At 45.6% G+C, this 19,325-nt stretch overlaps 1 protein-coding gene across 2 annotated transcripts in view; it reads right to left on the bottom strand.

Annotated features, from left to right (window-relative positions):
• Nucleotides 1–19,325, bottom strand: part of WDR45B (WD repeat domain 45B) — an 86,947-nt gene that overhangs the window by 24,193 nt on the left and 43,429 nt on the right. For both annotated transcript variants that reach the window (XM_033961030.1, XM_033961029.1), the window contains 2 exons: nt 14,694–14,779; nt 7,405–7,506 (listed from right to left, as the gene is read on the bottom strand). In XM_033961030.1, coding sequence (XP_033816921.1) covers nt 7,405–7,506; nt 14,694–14,779 — 188 coding nt within the window. The remainder of the gene's footprint in view (nt 1–7,404; nt 7,507–14,693; nt 14,780–19,325) is intronic.

The raw sequence follows: 19,325 nt of genomic DNA, 5'->3' as shown, positions 1-19,325 counted from the left end.
CTGGGTGGTGACTTAAATGTGGAACCTTGCAGCTGTAGTCTGGGTTCCTCTTTGCATAACATCGCTTTACATTTGTTCACATTAAGAACATAAGAATTGCCGCTGCTGGATCAGACAAGTGGTCCTTTGTGCCCAGCAGTCTGCTCACATGGTGGCCCTTAAGTCAAAGGCCAGCGCCCTGAGACTAGCCCTACCTGCGTGCGTCCCGGTTCAGCAGGAACTTGTCTAACTTTGTCATGAATCCCTGGAGGGTGTTTTCTCCTATGACAGACTCCGGAAGAACGTTCCAGTTTTCTACCACTCTCTGGGTGAAGAAGAACTTCCTTACGTTCATACAGAATCTATCCCCTTTCAATTTTAGAGAGTTCCCTCTCGTTCTCCCTACCTTGGAGAGGGTGAATAACCTGTCTTTATCTACTAAGTCTATTCCCTTCAGTATCTTGAATGTTTTGATCATGTCCCCTCTCAATCTCCTCTGTTCGAGGGAGAAGAGGCCGAGTTTCTCTAATCTTTCGCTGTATGGCAACTCCTCTAGCCCTTTAATCATTTTAGTCGCTCTTCTCTGGACCCTTTCGAGTAGTATCATGTCTTTCTTCATGTACGGCGACCAGTGCTGGACGCAGTACTCCAGGTGAGGGTGCACCATGGCCCGGTACAGCGGCATGACAACCCTCTCCGACCTGTTCGTGATCCCCTTCTTTTTCATTCCTAGCAATCTGTTCGCCCTTTTTGCTGCCGCCGCCGCACATTGCACGGATGGCTTCATCAACTTGTTGATCAGAACTCCCAAGTCTCTTTCCTGGGAGGTGTTTCCAAGTACCGCACCGGACATCCTGTATTTGTGCATGAGATTTTTGTTACCGACTTGCATCACTTTACACTTATCCACATTGATACCTCATCTACCATGTCAATGCCCATTCCTCGAGCCTGATTATGTCACGTTGCAGATCTTAGCAATCCCCTTGTGTCTTCACTACTCTGAATAACTTCGTATCGTCCGCAAATTTAATCACCTCACTCATTGTACCTATGTCCAGATCGTTTATAAAGATGTTGAAGAGCACGAGCACGATGTTGAAGAGTCCAAGCACCGAGCCCTGCGGCACCCCACTAGTGGCGTTCTTCCAGTCTGAGTATTGTCCATTTACCCCCACTCTCTGTTTCCTATGCTCCAGCCAGTTTTTAATCCACATGAGTATTTCACCCTTGATTCCATGGCTCGCAGTTTTCCGAAGTAGTCGTTCATGCGGAACCTTGTCCAACGCCTTATGACCGAGTCGGCCTTGTCTAGCTGCCTGTTTACTCCCTCGAAGAAGTGCAGCAAGCTCATCAAACAAGATCTGCCTTTGCTGAAACCGTGCTGGCTGGTCCTCATCAGACCGTGTCCGTCAAGGTGATCAATGATGAGGTCCTTTATCAGCACCTGTACCATCTTTCCCTTCCCGGTACCGAGTCTGTAATTTCCCGAGTCTCCCCTTGAACCTTTATTGAAGATCGGCGTAACATTCGCCACCTTCCAGTCCTCCGGAATCTTTCCCGATTTGATCGACAGATTTGCTATTAGCTGAAGCAGTTCAGCTATAGACTCTTTCAGTTCCTTGATGACCCTTGGATGGATACCATCGGATCCCGGGGTTTTATCGCTCTTAAGCCTATCAATCTGCCTGCATACCTCTAATTTGTCTGTGGATGCCCAATATTATGATTTAAGAACTTTGAATAGCTGTGTCTCATCAGCAAATGTATTCACTTCACTCATTATTCCTGTTTCCAGGTCATTTATAGATGCTGAAAAACAGAAATCCCAGCCCACATCCCAGGGGAATCCTACTACCATGAGACCCCCATTTTCCCCCCAAAAAGAAGGAAAAATGGTTGACTTGAATATAAGTCAGGCGGCTTAATATTCAAGTGCCCTGCCTGTCAGGCTCTGCACCCATCCCCCTTCCCTCCTTCCCCTGTCAGACACTGCACCCAGCCCCTTCCCTTCTTCCCCTGTGAGGCACTGCACTCAGTCCCATTCCCTTCCTTCCTCCCCTGTCAGGCTCTGCATCAGCACCCCTCTTTCCCTCCCATGCTCCGTACCCTGTCCCCCCTCCGTGCCCTATCCTCATACCTCCTCTACTGATCCCTGGTAGTCCAAAACCGGCTGCCGCGAGATTGGGTTTCTTCAGCTGCTGAGCAGCGCCGAGCAGAAGTATGATTTGGCGCTGCTGCTCAGCGCTGAGCAGATTCCTTACTGGCTCCAGCAATCTAAAGGTTTTTTACACCTAAGCGTAAACTGACACCAAGGAAGACTTGGTTGACCTAAGAAGCTTTAGCCATGACAAGCTCCGAAATGCCTTGATTTTTTTTTTTTTAAGTTAGAACTGCATGCTCAAGAGCAAAGCTGTAAGACAAAACAACCCAGATCTTTCATGGTAACCAGGCTTAGTTGAGGCGGTCAGGAAAGACACTCAGACACAGACTGTATGCCACTCACAGCCTCATCAGATCCGCGCACCACTGCCTGCAATGCAAATCGGGCACCACCAGAATGACACGGCCGGGGTGAGTTGTAACCCTCCGAAGGACCTGGCTGAACTGCAGCAAAGGCGTAAAAACAGAGAGAAGAACCTCCGGAGGCCACAGCTGCTCAAGAACATCAATTCTTTCACTGCCGAGCCAGATCTGCAACTGAAGAAATATGAAACCATTCTGTTCAGCGACGCGGCCACAAGGTCAAAACAGGGTTGCCCTGACGCCTCACGAGCGCCCAAAATGCCTACTGCGCTAGGGACCACTCGCCTGGAACTGTAGCCTGACGGCTGAGGAAGTCTACTAGAGCGTTGGCCACCATGGCCACATGCGCCGCCGTCAGCACCAGGAGAAGACTTTCCGCCCAAAGGAAAAGAAGTCAAGCCTCCTGAGCCAGAGAGAGAGTTCTTGAGTCATCTTTGATAAGTAAGAGACCACTGCCATCAATGATCAACCACTTCAGTAGTGACGTAGTCCAACAGATCTGAAAAGGGCGACGACCTTAATGAGCCTTTCCCAGCTACAAGGATGGCATCGGTGGTCACTACAATCCATGAGGCAAGGCTTAATGGAATTCTCTGGCAGAGCGAATAAGAACGAAGCCACATTCTGGCCTCCAGAGTCCACCACAGACTCAGCTCTAAGATATCTCGGTGAGGGGCCCAGAGAGAGGAAAGCATTCTGAAGAGAACACATGCGTACGTTCGTCCAGGGAACCACATCCAGCCTGGTAAGCCTGGAACCCACAAACTGTAGGATGTCCCAGGCCTCCACCTTCAATATCTCCGAAATCTGTGCCCAGAGCTTCTATTTTCAAGCCTCAGGCAGGTAAACATGGCCCGCTGCCATATCGTCTATTCCAGCTACTGCATGGGCATTTTTTTTTTTAAGTTGGCAATTGAGCCCAGGTATTCCAGTACGCGGAGCACTGCTGCTACCGTAGTACGCCCCTTTTTCCGGGGGCACTCTGAACCACCAGGCGACCAGATATGGGTGAGCCTGCCACTCCAACCACCTCAGAGTAGCCGCTATTACCACCGTCACTGTGGTGAAGGTCCGGGGTGCGGTCGCCAGCCCAAAGGACAGGACCGAGGAAGTGTAAGAGCCTGATGGAAGTGCTGCAAAAAATCAGAATCTGTCTGCAAACTTTTTATTCTGTCTTAGGAACGATAAACAGAGAATCTGTGTAAACCCGAAGGTTAGCTTGGCACCGACCATACTGCTTGAATAGCTAACGAGCGCTGAACAGCAGCTTGGAGAAAGCTCACAGTGTCTGGACTCCCAACAGAAGACATTAACCAGGCTGAAAGAGGCAGGAAAAACCAGTTTGCAGCTCAACTGAAGAAATTCCACGACCCACTGAACTTTACTAATATGCAGCCAGGCAGGCGGAAAGTGCAAGGACCGAACCTTCTATCTGTAGAGGGGCCCTTGACACCCTGTCGTCAATAGGTCAGACAGGCAGGTCAGGTAGGAAGAGCAGCGGTAGACAGAGCACGCCTGCAGCCTGGAACCCCTGAGCAAATCTCTGCGAAAAGGATGAAAAATCTTGCCAATGGTTATGAAAATATTATCAGGAACCACTCAAGTGAGGAAGCCCAGCACCCTTGGGCCATGCTCTACTATCCTGCCAGGTCTTCAGGTGATGGTCCATTACTGAATTCAAGAGGTCAAACAGATCCTTGCCACACAACAACAGCCCCTGAAAAGGTAGCCGCACAAGAGTTGCCTCGGAGGAAATATCAGCAGCCCACTGCCAACCCCAGAGTATTTGGCGGGCTGGAATAAAATCCGTTGGCATCTTGCCAGCCCCTTCAAAAGGTCATAGAATCCATCCACCATGTAGGTCATCCCAGCCCACCAAGCTGAGGTAAAATGTGTTCGTAGCTTTACTAGACAGGTGCTTGCCACAAAGGACATAGGCACCGCCTCTCCATGGCTAAATAGCTGATTCAAAACTTTCCGAACCACATCCACCTGACTGTCTAGCATAGCTTTCAACACAACTGTCCCATCACTGAAGAGAGAACTGCACTGGGTCAGCTGAGCCATCAGGGAAACTACCTTGGACTGACCACAAAGCTGCACACACTCCTGTGCCCGAGAATGCAAACTAGACATAGCCTGAGCTTTCCATAAAGGACCCTCCAGAGAGTCAACTGCTCGAGAACTATGAACTCATATCCGGAAGCCAGGCAAAGTCGCAGATTGTGAACAAATGCTGCAGAGCTGGGGAAAAAAAATTGTAGAAATGAGAGGAGTGGGCTGGAATTCACACTCAACTCTGATAAGGATGCAGGAATGAGATCCTGTAGCGCCTCAACTTAAACAAGTGCTTGACAATCGGATTTTCTCTAGGATCCAGAGCCCCAAAGGGATCCACAAATCCAGCACTCAAGTCCAGATTCTCAAATCCAGGAAGTACAGCAATGTCCAAAAAAGGATTAGGTAGGTCTGGAGCAGCCGCTGGGAACCCGGATACAGTCTGGGAAGGAGACGCAGAGAGAGACACAACCCCCCTCCTCCCCCCTAGCCTCTCAGCTGCCAAGATATAGAGCAGGGGAAACATAAAAGTACCCAGCAGCCGGACCTCTGGAGTAAAATACGGATCCGTAAAATCTCATAAATTCTGAGAAGGTATCTGGACCCTGGGGCATAAAGGCACCCTTAGATGACTCAGACTTGCGCTTCATAGGCCACAGAACCAAGGCCCAAAAATAAATGCGACCGTCCCAATGGGCTAGCTGAACGTTTAATCACCTGCTTCTGCAAAGGGGAGGCTGAACCAGTAGTTACTCTCCACCCCCCCCTCCAAATGCGGCAATATTTTTTCAAATTTGGTATGAATTCACACAAGGAAACCCTAAGGACTCCATTACAGCAGTTTTCCTGGCAAAATTCAAATTTTAAAGAAGCAGGAGAAAGTTGAAAAAAGCTCATTAAAATTCAAAATGGCCAACGAACCCAAATTTACTTCAAAAATGACATTTCTGAAACTTTAAAAATTACAAAAATAATAAATTTCAGGTGGGGGAACATAGAGGAACACTAGGAAACCTTCAATACCTCTCAAAATTAACTTTTAAGAGATCAATTTTACTTTACTCAGTTACTAGACACAGAGCCTGCTTCTGCTCCCAGCCTTTTCAATGGCCGGTTTAGAATTCATTGCCACATTGCTGGAAATTCATCTTTCAAGCTGATCTTCGGGCTGCTAGTCGAACACCCCAATCTGACTATGCCTCCACCCCTGTGGACCACCGGATGCGCATTTGGACGGGCAGAGGTACGAAAACACAGCCAGCACACTGCAGAACATCACTGAGACCCCTCAGCGCGCTACACAGTTCACGCTCGACTCCCCGCTTAACAGGGAGTGCCCTGAACTCCAAAGAAGACTAAGAAGACTGGCTAACAGGTACCCCGAAGGGATCAACCTGTCAGCTACAGACCAAAGTCTGTGAAGTCTTGAGCAGGCAGAGCTTCAAATCCATTTCATACGCGAAAATACCCGCAAAAGGGACAAACTTACGTCAAATTAAAATAATAAAAATGGGGAGAGCAGAATTTACACAGCTGCAGCCATGCGTGCAGAAGACTGCTAGAGGGCGCTAAACTAGCCTGTGAAAAACCTGTAATTCATTTCTTCTGCAGACCATGCGAGTAGTGGGAAATAAGTCTATGCTTAATGTCTCACCTATTGCACTGGAAACCTTTGTTAAGTTTAAAGTGCCATGTTCAAATTTAAACTTAATCCAAAATATATAATTTATTAAATTTCCACTTAGCTCAAAATGTAGCTTAAATCTTCAAGTCAGCGTGCTCTTCAGAGTTCAGAAACTAGTTAAATCCGTGTGCCGACAATGGCCAGCATTTCACAAAAAAAGCTGCTTCAAGGCAAACTTGGGATTTTTGTCGGCGTACTCCACTCACAGTTCTAAACAATTTAAGATTATTCATTAAGTCTGAGAATATATGCCTTTTTATACAGGTGGAATTAATTTTGATAAGGATTTTATTTTTGAATTTCATGTTTCCATTTTTTTGTGGAATTTCCATACAATCCCTTTCACATTGGGCTTATACTTAACTCATTTTGATCATCTTTTTTGGTGGTGTGGAGAGATCTGGTTAATATGTGTCCTGGGATAGGCGTTCTTTTAAAGTTTGTTTAGTAGGAAAGAGGGAAGGTTTCACTATCCTGAAGGCTGGAAAGAGGTAGGATATCTTTGTCAAGTATTCTGAGATAGGGCCTCTTAACAGATTAGAGCAGCAGTGAGATCAGACACAACTTCTCTAGTAAAGAATACTTACTGTTTTGATTGGTTAAATGGGAGTGACCCTGCAGACTCTAATGTACTTTTAGTGTAGGGAGGGGACAGGGTGGGGGAAGTTATAAGGGGCTTCTTCTTTGGAGATATTCTCTCACCCTGACATTATTCAGTTATGCCGCCTTCTTCTGTTGTGTGTGTTGCCCTCCTATAGTTCTGTAAACATATTCTCACTGTTTTACTCGGAGGGTGGGGGTATACATTTAGAGCTTGATTAGCAAGTTATTGCTTTTGGTAATACAAGGGTAAGAGCAACAATGTTTCAGTTTTCTTAGTATGTTGGGATATGGGTGTTGGTTGATACTGATGCATTTCTTTTGTCTGCTTGTAATGTTGGTTTTGATAATGGGGGTGGTAAGGGGCATTGCTCAATTGATTTAATTGTATTGATGACACAGTTATTGTAATCTGTTTCCTTTCCTTTGTATCATGAATAGCTATCAATAAAAAATGTTTAAACAAAAGAAATCACACAAATACCTCACAGAGAACACACAGAGCGCAGCAAGAGAAGGCTAATAACTCCATGCTTCCCCCCCCCCTAACTACTTACCTAGACTGCTTGTTCCTTTTTGGGTCTTCTGCTGCAAAGATATGCACAGTCCCATGATCACTTGATACACAGATTAGGGAAGCATCCTGATTGAAGTTAATACTGAAAAGGAAACATCTCTGTATTTTTAGGAAGGTGCTACAACTGAAAAACTGAAACATTTTCTATTAACAGTTATCAATAAACTGAAAAAGCACTAGGGTAGCATTTACACATAATTGTAAACTCAGATAAAATAGGCTGGAAGAAAAAAATAACATAAGCTGAAAGAAGAAAATAGCCTATGCTAGCACCCTTCCAGGAAGAGAAGGAAAAACATTAGGTAAGTTTGGTTGCTGACTAGCAGGATTTTCAGCTATAATTTTTATATGACTTTTTACATTAAGTTCTTAATTCAAAAACTATCCCAATGTGAATAGTATGTCCCAGATGACCAACTAAATACTTTCCAACATATTACCAATGACCTTCTGGAAACAAGAAAGTATATGGCCAGGTCTGAAGCTTTTGATGTCAACTCCATAGCGTCAGTTTTATCCATTGCCATGAGGAGGCAAGCGTGGCTAAGAGTATCGGATCTAGATGCCAATGTACAAGAATGCCTGGAACAACATTCCCTGCTTGGGTGACGAGCTTTTTGGAGAAAAGATAGACATCACCCAAAAGATAACCAGACAGAAGCAATTCTTGTCTACTCTTTCTGCTGTAAAATCATCAAAGCCTCAACCAACAAAGTGCTTTTACAACCCAAAGTGCTCCTCCTAGTGGTATGTTTCATCATCTACATACTCCAGGGCTCCTGAAAGACATTCTAGGTAACAGAAGACAATCACACACTCAACAAAAATCTCAGCATTCTTTTTTACTTACTTCTCGAGAGATTAACCAGCATTAACCATTCTTCAGTCTCTTCCTATTGGAGGCCATCTCACTCCCATCAATGTTGGGCCCTCATAACAGACCAATGGGTCCTAAAAATAGTGAGTCAAAGTTATGCAATTCGACTACATACAACACCTCCAAATTATCCTCCAAAAGTATTTTCAATTCCAGTCAGACTTCACCAAGAGCTCTTAGCCTTCTTCCAGCTCAACACCACTGAGCAAGTTCCTCTACAGGAGGAGCCGAGGATTCTACTCCAAATATTTCCTCATGCCGAAAAAAATCCTGGACCTCTGTGCTCTCAACAAGTATTTGGTGAAAGAAAAATTTTTCATGGTCTCTCTGGGAACCCTGTTACCACTATTAGAGAACGACTGGCTATGCTCACTAGATCTTAAAGCAGCATACACACATTTTCATTCTCCAGTTCCACAGGAAATAGAGTGGGAACTCGCCACTTCCAGTACAAAGTGCTATCACATGGTCTGACCTCAGCACCCAGAGTATTCACAAAATGCTTATGTTTTATTAAAACTTGTTATACCGTTTGTTCTTACGACAGGTCCAAGCAGTGTACAATAATACAATAAAAGAAAAGAACACCAATAAAAATAGATAGGAAAGACCTATCACACACAATACTCACGCATAGATAAGGCAGATCTATGACACTTAATACTCTCACACACTTAATCAAACTCTTAAAAACAAGTTCAAAATATAATTTACAATGTCATGCAGGATCCAGCTAACCTAGCAAATATGAACCATATCGGTATAAGCAGAATTTTCACCAAATATTTCATGAAAGAAAAATGTTTTCAATAAAATCTTAAGACTTAATATTTGGCTCGAGCCTCAGTTCACGTGAGGGTTGGTTCCATAGTCTTGGTACCATAAAATAGAAAGCCTTATTTCTTGTAAATTCATACTTTGCTCCCTTTACATATGGTAGGCCAAGTCTATTATCTTGAAATAATTTGGTTGTTGAGAAAAAGCTCTATGAGTTAAAGTTAGAGCTTTAAACAGTATCCTATAAAACTGGTAACCAATGAGAAGGGGGGGTGTCAAGATGGCAGACTGAGGCTGTGAGCATTCGAGGTTGATTACTGCTGGAGTTTTCATCAAAAAATTTTTTCCTTACTTTTCCAAAATGTCTCACTCGAAGAAGAAAGGCAGCTTGAAGGCAACACCATTGCTCCCACCCACAGAGTCATCATTGCCAGTCCAGCAGTCCCTTGACCGCTACACAGTTAAACTTTTGAGCAACATGCCTTGGAACTAGATGTTTACTCTCTCCCTCGATTCTCCCTCCTCCGGACCTGGCTGTGGAATGAGTTGAAGCAGAAATCTCCAACGCAGTGGGAATCACTTTGCTTGAGTGTTCTGGTGACGAGGGTCATGCTTTCCCTCCAATACCTCTACTTGGGAAGACTGTTCAAACTACACCAAGTACACGCTACCATGATATTCATTGCACCTTGATGGCCAAAACAACCGTGGTTCTCTCTCCTTCTTCAGTTCAGTGTACAGGAACCCACATGCTGCAAATCTTTCCGACACTGCTGACACAGAATGAAAGATCTCTTCTCCATCCAAACCTACATTTATTAGCTCTCACAGAGTGGTATCTTTCTCCCACCGGGTAGATGTTTCTACTCTCTTTGCACCAGTGTCAGCTATCATAGACGCTTCCATCTCAGTGCTCTTCATGCACTTCTTGACAGCAGGGCATTATCTGTACATCCTTTAGTCTTCAAATTCATGAAATGCCTTCAAACCAAGCCACCAATCAAACATACTCCAATAGCTTAGAATCTTAATTTTGTACTTTCAACCCTGATGAAGCCACCTTTTGAACCTCTGGAGTCTTTTAAATATCTCACTTGGAAAGTGGTTTTCCTCATCTCTATCTCTTCTGCACAACGAGTCAGTGAACTACTGCAAGCACATGTATCAGACACTCCTTACACAACGTTCTACCCTGACATTCATCTGAAATTCTCCGAATTCATCCCAAATTCCTCCCAAAGGTCATCTGAACCAGTCTATAGTTTTTCCAGTCTTCATCCTAAGACCATATTCTCACCCTGGCGAGGCTACACTCCACACATTGATTATTACCTGGATCAGACAAAATCTCACAGAAAATCCACCCAGCTGTTCTTATCATTTGATCCTAAAAGACTATGAGCTCCAGTTACCAAGAGGACAATCTCCACATGGCTCGTGGACTGTATCTATTGTTGCTATGCTTGGGGTGGGCTGCAACTGGATGGTCTCATCACAGCACATAAGATTAAAGCAATGGCAACTTCAGCAGTTCTACGTCCCACTCCCATTGAGGACATCTGTAAAGTAGCTTCTTCGTCCTCAGTTCATACTTTCACATCCCATTAATGTCTAGAAAATCTTTCCAGACAGGATAATCGGTTCAGCCAAGCAGTTCTGCAAAACATATTCTTTACATAAAGCTAAACTTCCCTCCAACCTATTCGGTTTCAGCTAGAGAGTTCCATATGCGAGAATAGGCTGCCTGCTTGTCCTGAAATAAAGCAGTTATTTACCTGTAACGGGTGTTATCAGAGGACAGCAGGAAGATATTCTCAAAACCCTCCTGCCTCCCCTAATGGCTTCTTAGCTTTTTTACTGGATTGATGGTCCCGCAAGATGTCAGGCGGGAAGGCACCGGCACATGCACAGTACAGACAGTCTTGAGACTTTCAAAAGATTTAAAGTGACAGTACACTTTTGCAGTGTCCGTACCAGGCTCAATGGATGATATCACCCACACGTGCAAATATCTGCTTGCTGTCCTCAAATAACATCCGTTACAGGTAAGTACCTTATTTTTTGCTCCATAAGATGCACTTTTTCCACCCTCAAAAAAGGGGTGGAAATAAGGGTGCGTCTTATGGAGCGAATACCCCCCTGTACTCCCTTACCTTTAAAAAAATATCCGGCTGTCCAGCGCTGTATGGCAGGAACTTTCAGTGCTCCTGCCCTTCTCTCTAAGCTGACTGCCGAACTCTCGCATCAGGGTCAGAGGGGAGCACTTTTTAAAATCCCTCCGTCCAGTACAGTACCACAGGAGCTTTCAGCGCTCCTGTCCTTCCCTCAGCTGACTCCAAAACTCGTGCGGCAGCGTCAGAGTGGAGCACGAGGCAGGCACGAGCTTTTCGCATTCCTGCTTGGTCCCGCTCCACTCCGTGAATGGCTGCCGCCTGTTCTCGCGGGACTGATGGCAGCTATTCACGGAGCAGATCGGGACCAGGCAGGAATGCGAAAAGCTCACGCCTGCCTCATGCTCCACTCTGACGCTGCTGCAAGAGTTTTGGAGTCAGATGAGGGAAGGGCAGGAGCACTGAATGCTCTTGCCGTACTGCACTGGATGGAAGGATTTTAAAAAGTGCTCCCCTCTGATGCTGCCGTGAAAGTTCAGCAGTCAGTTTGGAGGGAAGGGCAGGGGCTCTGAAAGCTCCTGCCATACAGCGCTGGACAGCAGATTTTTTTTTTAAAAAGTACCAGGGCCTGCCTGCCTGCTTGCTTGGGGTGGGGGGCCCTGCCTGCCAGCCACTAGCCCTGCCTGCTCTGTGCCCTGCTTGCCAGCTACTAGCCCTGCCTGCCCTGTGCCCTGTCCCAGCCTACCACTAGACCACCAGAGGGGGGACAGGGTTCAGAGCTTGGCAAGGAGTGTGGCGTTGGGTACAGAGCCTAGCAGGGAGAATTTGGTTCAGAATGGGGTTTTTTCTTGTTTTCCTCCTCTAAATTTAGGGTGCGTCTTATGGTCAGATGTGTCTTATGGAGCAAAAAATACGGTCTCTGTACTTTATCTACCAAAGATCTGTTAAATGCAGTAGAGCAAAACAGTCAGTCAGAAATTGGGGTATCAATTCTAACCAGTCCTGAAATTTATCATCGTATCCCTTACCTTAAAATCATCTCTGGATGTTGAACCTCAATACTAAGCAAGAGATGCTTTCTCTTCATCAACACAGCACATTGGCTATTATTAAGAAAAGCATGGAACTGTTTTACCCCATCACCGCCATCTAGTGACAAACAAACGCACTCTCCTGCAACCTTGTAAGTATTGAGTAGATATCTCCATACTGTCACTGTAAGAGACTCAAAATTACCAGCTTGTTATGAAGCCCTCTAACACGGAGATACCAAATAACGATTGACACATTTTAATTTATTAAATATGGCCTGCAAGCTTGAAAGCTATCAAAGAAGGTAAATTAGGCAGTTTTTCTGTCCTTGAAGGGCTCACATCCCAAGTTTGTACCTGCAGCAATGGATGTTAAGTGGCTTGCTCAAAATCACAAGGAGCTGCAGTAGGTTTGAACTAGGTTCTCCTGGTTTTCAGCCCTTTGCTCTAACCTTTAGCCTATTCCTCCACATCCCTACAACCATCTCCTATGATGAGTGACAATTCCTACTAGAGTTAGACACGGGGAAAAAATTTGTCCCCGTCACCGCCCCGTCCCCGGCACACCATCCTCTGCACTGCTCCGTCACCGCCATTCCTTTCACCGCCCCGTCACCGCCATCCCTTTCACCGCCCCGTCACCGCCACTGCCATCCCATTCACCGCCCCGTCACCGTTCCCGCAGCATCCATATAAGCCTTAGTACTGTAATATTTAGCTTATTCCTTTCTTATAAATCAAAGTTCTGGCTGCTGAACTAGAGAAAAAGATGTTCAGCTGGCAGGGCTTTGTTTATAAATTTTTATCAACACAACTAATATACTACTTTATCCTAAAGCAAAAAATAAATAAATAAATACAATTTTTTTTTTTCTACCTTTGTTGTCTGGTTTCTGCTTTCCACATCTTCTTATTCAATTCCTTCCATCCACTGTGTGTCTTCTCTCTGCATCTTCCATTTGCTGTTACTGTGCCTCTCCCTTCACCCCCCCCCCCCAAACTGGTCTAGCACCCATCTTCTTCCCTCCGCTCCCCCATAGTCTGGCATCTGTCTTCTTCCCTTCCAGCATCTTCTCCCCACTCTGTCTTCCACATTTCCCTTCACCCTCCTTCAATGTCTGTTCTATTCCTTTCTACCACCACCCTTCCCTCCCTCCTTCCTTTACCATCTGTTCCTTTCTACCACCCTTCAGCTCCTCTCACGTGGCCTATCTATCTACCTTCCTCACCTTAAACCTTCTTTGGTATTAGTGGGATAATTAAATTAAAGGAGATATCATCCACAGCTAAGACCAGGGCTAGTTGATGAGGAGCAGATAGGGAGAAAGTACCCGGGGTGGTTGTGAAGGAAGGCTTAGGATGTCATTGTCTAAGGAAGTTTACTTGCAAATGAGCCCCAGAAAGCAGAAGGAACCCTCTACTTCCTGTGCCAGCATTTCCTTCACCAGCCCAAGCTCAAAGGAGCTTCTTGAGCTCCCTCCGGAGTTTTCACCCATTAAAAACCCATCATTTCCCCCCACTCTCTACTTCCTAGCACTGATTTCTCATGCCTAGTCTTGCCAGCGCAGAAGAAAGGGGTCAAAAGCCTCACCTTGAATTGGACTCGAGAGCAAGGAAGCGGGGCGAGGCTGCTCCTTGGCCAACCTGCCTTCTTTCTACTCGGTTGCACTTTGCTGCCCTCCTCTTCGTTTGCGCAACTGAACACGACTCTGCTGCCAGAAGCGTCGACGACGATGAGCAGCCCGGCTTTCCTCTCCTCTCCTTTTGCCCGGCGCAGGGCCTTTGCTGGGGGCCGGTATGGCTCCTCCTTCTGGGCGTCCTCGTGCAGGTGCATTATTTCGGCGATGTGGTTCAAGAAGAGCCTAAAGCGGGGGCTGTGGTGCTGCTGTACGAGCCGGGCATAGGCATTCTTCTGGGGAGGGGGTGGCGGATCCATGGGGGAGGGGCGCCCGTCACTCTCACACCAATGAGGCCATTTTCCTCGGGGCGCTTGACCTGAACCCGTCGGCCTCCCGGGCCGGAACCTGCCCGTCGCTGGCTGCTCACTGTTCAATCTTCTGCTCTGCTGCAACTTCCTGTTTCCGGTTGCATCAGAGCAGAAGATTGAACACTGAGCAGCCGCGTGTGCGCAGCTCTTTGAAAGCGTGCAGGTCGCCGAAAAGAAAAACCTGCAAACTAAGGTGAGTTGAAGGGAGGGAGGGAGCTGGCTAAGATCCATCGGGCGGGCAGGGGTTGCGGGGACCGCGCAATCCTTGATGCTTCACTGCAGAGACAAGACCATTCACCACTCCACGGGGTGGTGAATGGCCTTGTCCCCGTCCCCGCAGCGACTGCTATTTTTCTTTCCCCGTTTCGGCGGGTTACCTGCGGCTAAACGCAGCTAGCCGCGGGTAACCGCCATCGTGTCATTCTCTAATTCCTACCACAGAATTCCAATCACTAAGTTTTGAGAGATATTAGTTATTAAACTTACCAATATATATTTGCTGCTTGTGATCCTCTCCTCAGTTCCTGGATTAAATGCCCTGATGTAGTGTCAAATATTCTGATGAGGGTTCCCTATAAATAAATAAATATCAGAGTCAGAGCCTTCACTTTGGTCTATATTGCATTTGCATGGATTTATTTTCATAAATTTTCACTTCTTCCAGTGCCTTGGGCAACCCTTCATGTGAAGTAGCAAGACCCAACTTTTTACCAAATACCATCAATCTGCTTGTATTGTTTTAGTGATTAAACATTTCAAAAGTAGTCTGCTACTGGGACTGGACCAGTGTATGATATATGGACATTATTGGAAACCAAATACTGAGCTCGATGGACTTTTGGTCTGTCCCAGTACAGAAATGCTTATGTACTTAAGATGAATTGAAGTTTCTACTCGAGATATTTTTGCATTTAAAAAAAACGCCTGGATGCTTGTATCATACTTAATCTCAGTTTCAACTGTTACTTGTGCAGAGAGAAATTGAGATTGACCAACATGCTCTCCCATACTTTCTCTACTCAACAAAGGAGACTGTATATGCAATGTGAATCTCAAAAGATGTCTACACAGGTATTATAATCCCTTCCCTCTTACAAGAAGCACCTCAAGTTCACATTTAAATTAAGCAAAGATTCTTACCTTTAGTATAGTTCTTCAAGGACAGCAGGATAGGTATCCTTACATCTAGGTAATGTCATCCCAATGAAGCCTCATGTGGGCACTACCCAGCACTCTTTAAAGAGGCTTTTGGCAGCGGTCCTACTACATGTGTGTGAATGCCTTCCTTCTTGATGCACGAATGAGGGACCCTCAGTAACAAAGTAGCTAGAAAAGAATTCAACTCTTAGAAGAGGTGGGAGGGTTGTTAAGGATACTGGTCCTGCTGTCCTCAGAGAACATCTGCTACCAATAAATAACTTTGCTTTCTCCAAGGACAAGCAGGACAGTGGTATCCTTACATCTGGGAATCCCTAGCTACCAGGCTCACTGAAAACAAGACAATAGTCTTGCAATGGCAAGACTATTTTGAACCAATCAATCTCAAACAAATAGATCTCTGAAACTTTTAGTGTTACACATACCACCCACAAATCCACGAAATTGGTATGAAACAATTGCTCCTGGCAGGACCAAGTCTCTGAGTGAAGCCCATCTACATGAGCTCCCCATGCATTCATGGTCAAAATCTTCTAGTGTGGCAGAATTTGGAATTGTAGTCCTAGGGTCAAATTGGATAGAATTAGCCACCAGTGGAGCGATTACTTGAGCTGTGGTATGACCTGGATGACATCCACTAGATTCCCAGTGGCCTGATTCCACTGAGAAGCTAGGGTCCATTGGACTCTCCTGAAATGAAGATGGCCTCAATAGTTTGTCACACTCTTGGCACATGTGGCCTAGCAACATTTGCCGAGCTGATACTTGCTGGCTACTGCAAACCTGGGTCGATTTACATCAGAGCAGCTGCTCTGTCCTAAGGAAGGCTTGAGCATGCACTGTGTTCAGCAGGACTCTTATGTACTTCAATTGCTGAATAGGTTGGAGATGAGACTTTGGGTAACTGATCATAACCCCTAGCAGCTCCTACATGCAGATAATTCTCTGCATTGATTTTTGAGCACCCTCCTACAACATGCTTTTGACCAGCCAATCGCCCAGATAGGAAGACATGTGCACTCCCAGTCTGAATAGCAATGCTACAACTACTGCAAGACATCTGATGAATACCCTGAATGCGGACGCAAGGCCAAATGGTAGAATGCGATACTGAAAGTGGTGCTTCCCCATTAGAAACCTGAGATACCTTTGGGAAGTATCTGGGTGTGGTTATGTGAACCCATCAAGTCCAGAGAGCACAGCTAATCATTTTCCAGAATCATGGGGAGAAGGGTGCCCAGGGAAACCATCCTGAACTTTTCTTTCACTAAATATTTGTTCAGGACCCTTAGGTCTAGAATGGAGAGAAGTTCTCCCATTTTCTTGGTGATGAGGAAGTACCTGGAGTAGAATTCCTCTCCTGGTAGGATGGGCTCGACCATGCAGGCCTAGAGAAGAGAAGAGAGTTCCTCTGCAAATATCTGTTCATGCCGAGCACTGAAAAGAGAAACGCTCATGGTGGGCAATTTGGAGGTGTTTATTGTCAATTGACAGTGTATCCCACTTGGACTTTTTGGAGTACCTACTAGTCAGAGATTATAAGTTGCCACCTTTCTTGGTAAAAATTCAGCTACCCCTTACCAGCAGATTCTCTGCAGCCATGCTTTACTGGAGCCAGTCAAAAGCTTGTCCTCGCTTTTGACTATGGAGCAGGTTGCAATTTGTGTGGACAAGGCTAGCAGGCCTGCAGATTCCACCTTTGAGAATAGCAGGAACTTTGAGACTCATCAGAGAACCTTCTAGTACTGCAGCGTTTGGATTCTGGTCCTGGGAGTTGATCTCAGTCCGGCTGTGACCCAACTGGCAGATGAACAATAAGAAGAGGCAGCTTTCTCTCAAGTGACACAGAAGAGGAGAAAATATTTTCTGCTTTATAGACCCAGGGTTCAGGCTCTGGGCACATCTTTGTTTTAAAATTTCCTACGAAATGCTGTGTTTCACCAGCCCCCCGGTGGCAGGACGTTTCAGAGCTCCCTCCAGTCCTCGCTTTGGAGGTGCAGCGTGCTAACAGTTTTCTTACTCCCGGCCTTCTGCCCCTCTCTAGAGAGAATTATGACACCAGGTCTCTGGTGGGGCCCTCCTGGTTCGGAAGGCAGCTTTCGGCCTTCCTTCCAGAATGGTGAATGGTAATCTCGGACCACTGAGTCCTCGACGTGCTTAGGGAAGGCCTTTGACTACAGTTTTTTTCCGGCCTCTGCCGGAATACTTCCTGTCCCTCTCTTGTGGGAATTCCAGCCAGGGCCAGCAATGTGCGAGCCACGGTAAGGAAGTTGCTGGATCTGGCAGCTATAGAGCCTGTCCCGAAGGGAGACTTGGGCTCCGGGAGATACTTGATTTACTTCATGACAATGAAAAACTCTGAAGATTGCAGATCAATTCTGGACCTGAAGACAGTGAACGCCTTCCTGCGAGTTCCGTGTTTCTGGCTGGAAACGGTGCGTTCAGTGGTGGCAGCAGTGGCACCAGGGGAGTTTTTGGCTTCCTTGGACCTCTCAAAAGCGTACCTCCACATTTTTTTCTGAATCATCGGATGTTCCTGAGGTTTCAACAAAAGTTGTAGCATTAAGATAAAAGATATACTGTACTCTTCAGTTTATTGCCAGTTTAGAAACTCAGTTACCCAACAAGTAAGTAAACATAAGAAATCTAAACGTGCCTGCAGATATACCTTTGGTTTGTTCATAAGAACACAAGAATTGCCAAACTGGGACAAACCGAAGGTCCATCAAGCTCAGTATCCTGTTTCCAACAGTGGCCAAACCCAAGTCCCTAGCTAGATTCCAAGTAGTAAAACAGATTTTATGCTGCTTATCCTAGGAATAAGCAGTGGATTTCCCCAAGCCATCTCAATGATGGCCTATGGACTTCTCTTTTAGGAAATTAGCTAAACCTTTTTAAAACCCTGCTAAGCTAACAGATTTCAGTACATTCTCCGGTAATAAATTCTAATTTTTAATTATACATAGTGTGAAGAAATATTTTCTTCAGTTTGTTTTAAATCCACTTAGTAGCTTCATTGCATGCCCCCTAGTCCTAATAGTTTTGGAAAGAGTAAACAAGCAATTCAGATCTACCCTTTCCACTCCACTCCTGAGTTGTCTCTTCTCCATGCTTAAGAGCCCTAGCTACTTTAGCCTTTCCTCATATGGAAGTTGTCCCATCCCGTTTATTATTTTAGTCGCCCTTCTCTGTTATCTTTTCTATTTCTGCTATATCTTTTTTGAGATATGGTGACCAGAATTACACATAGCATTCAAGGTGCAACCATACCTTAGAGCATAGAGCAGTGGTTCTCAACCCTGTCCTGGGGACCCCCCAGCTGCGTTTTCAAGATATCCCTAATGAATATGCATGAGAGAGATTTGCATATAATGGAAGTGACAGGTATGCAAATCTCTCTCATGCATATTCATTAGGGATATCTTGAAAACCCAATTGGCTGGGGGGTCCCCAGGACAAGGTTGAGAGCCACTGCTATAGAGCAACACAAGCGCATTATAACATTTTCATCTGTTTTCCATTCCTTTCCTGATATTTCCTAATATTCTATTTGCTTTCTTAGCCACCACTACACATACAGTTGAGGGTTTCAATGTATCCTCAATGATGACACCTAGATCCTTTTCCTGGAAAGTAACTCCTAACTTGGAACCCTGCATCACGGTGCGCGTTTTTGACCTGTCACTCTGCATCACAGTTCAGGTTCCTCTTTCCCACCCTGCTATAGTTCAGGTTCCTCTTTCCCACATGTATCACATTGCATTTGCCATTTTGATGCCCAGTCCCCCTTGCAATTTTTCATAATCTTGTGATTTAACAATTTTCTGTCATCAGCAAATGTAATTATCTCACTAGTTATTCCCATCTCTAGATCATTGCTAAATATGTTAAAAAGCAACAGTCCTAGCACAGACACCTGGGGAACCCCACTACTTACCCTTCCCCATTGAGAATATTAAC

Source organism: Geotrypetes seraphini, chromosome 10 (assembly GCF_902459505.1).
Source record: "Geotrypetes seraphini chromosome 10, aGeoSer1.1, whole genome shotgun sequence".
NCBI lineage: Eukaryota > Metazoa > Chordata > Amphibia > Gymnophiona > Dermophiidae > Geotrypetes > Geotrypetes seraphini.
The sequence above is the reverse complement of the archived record's forward strand: the minus strand, read 5'-3'. Positions and strand labels throughout refer to the sequence as shown.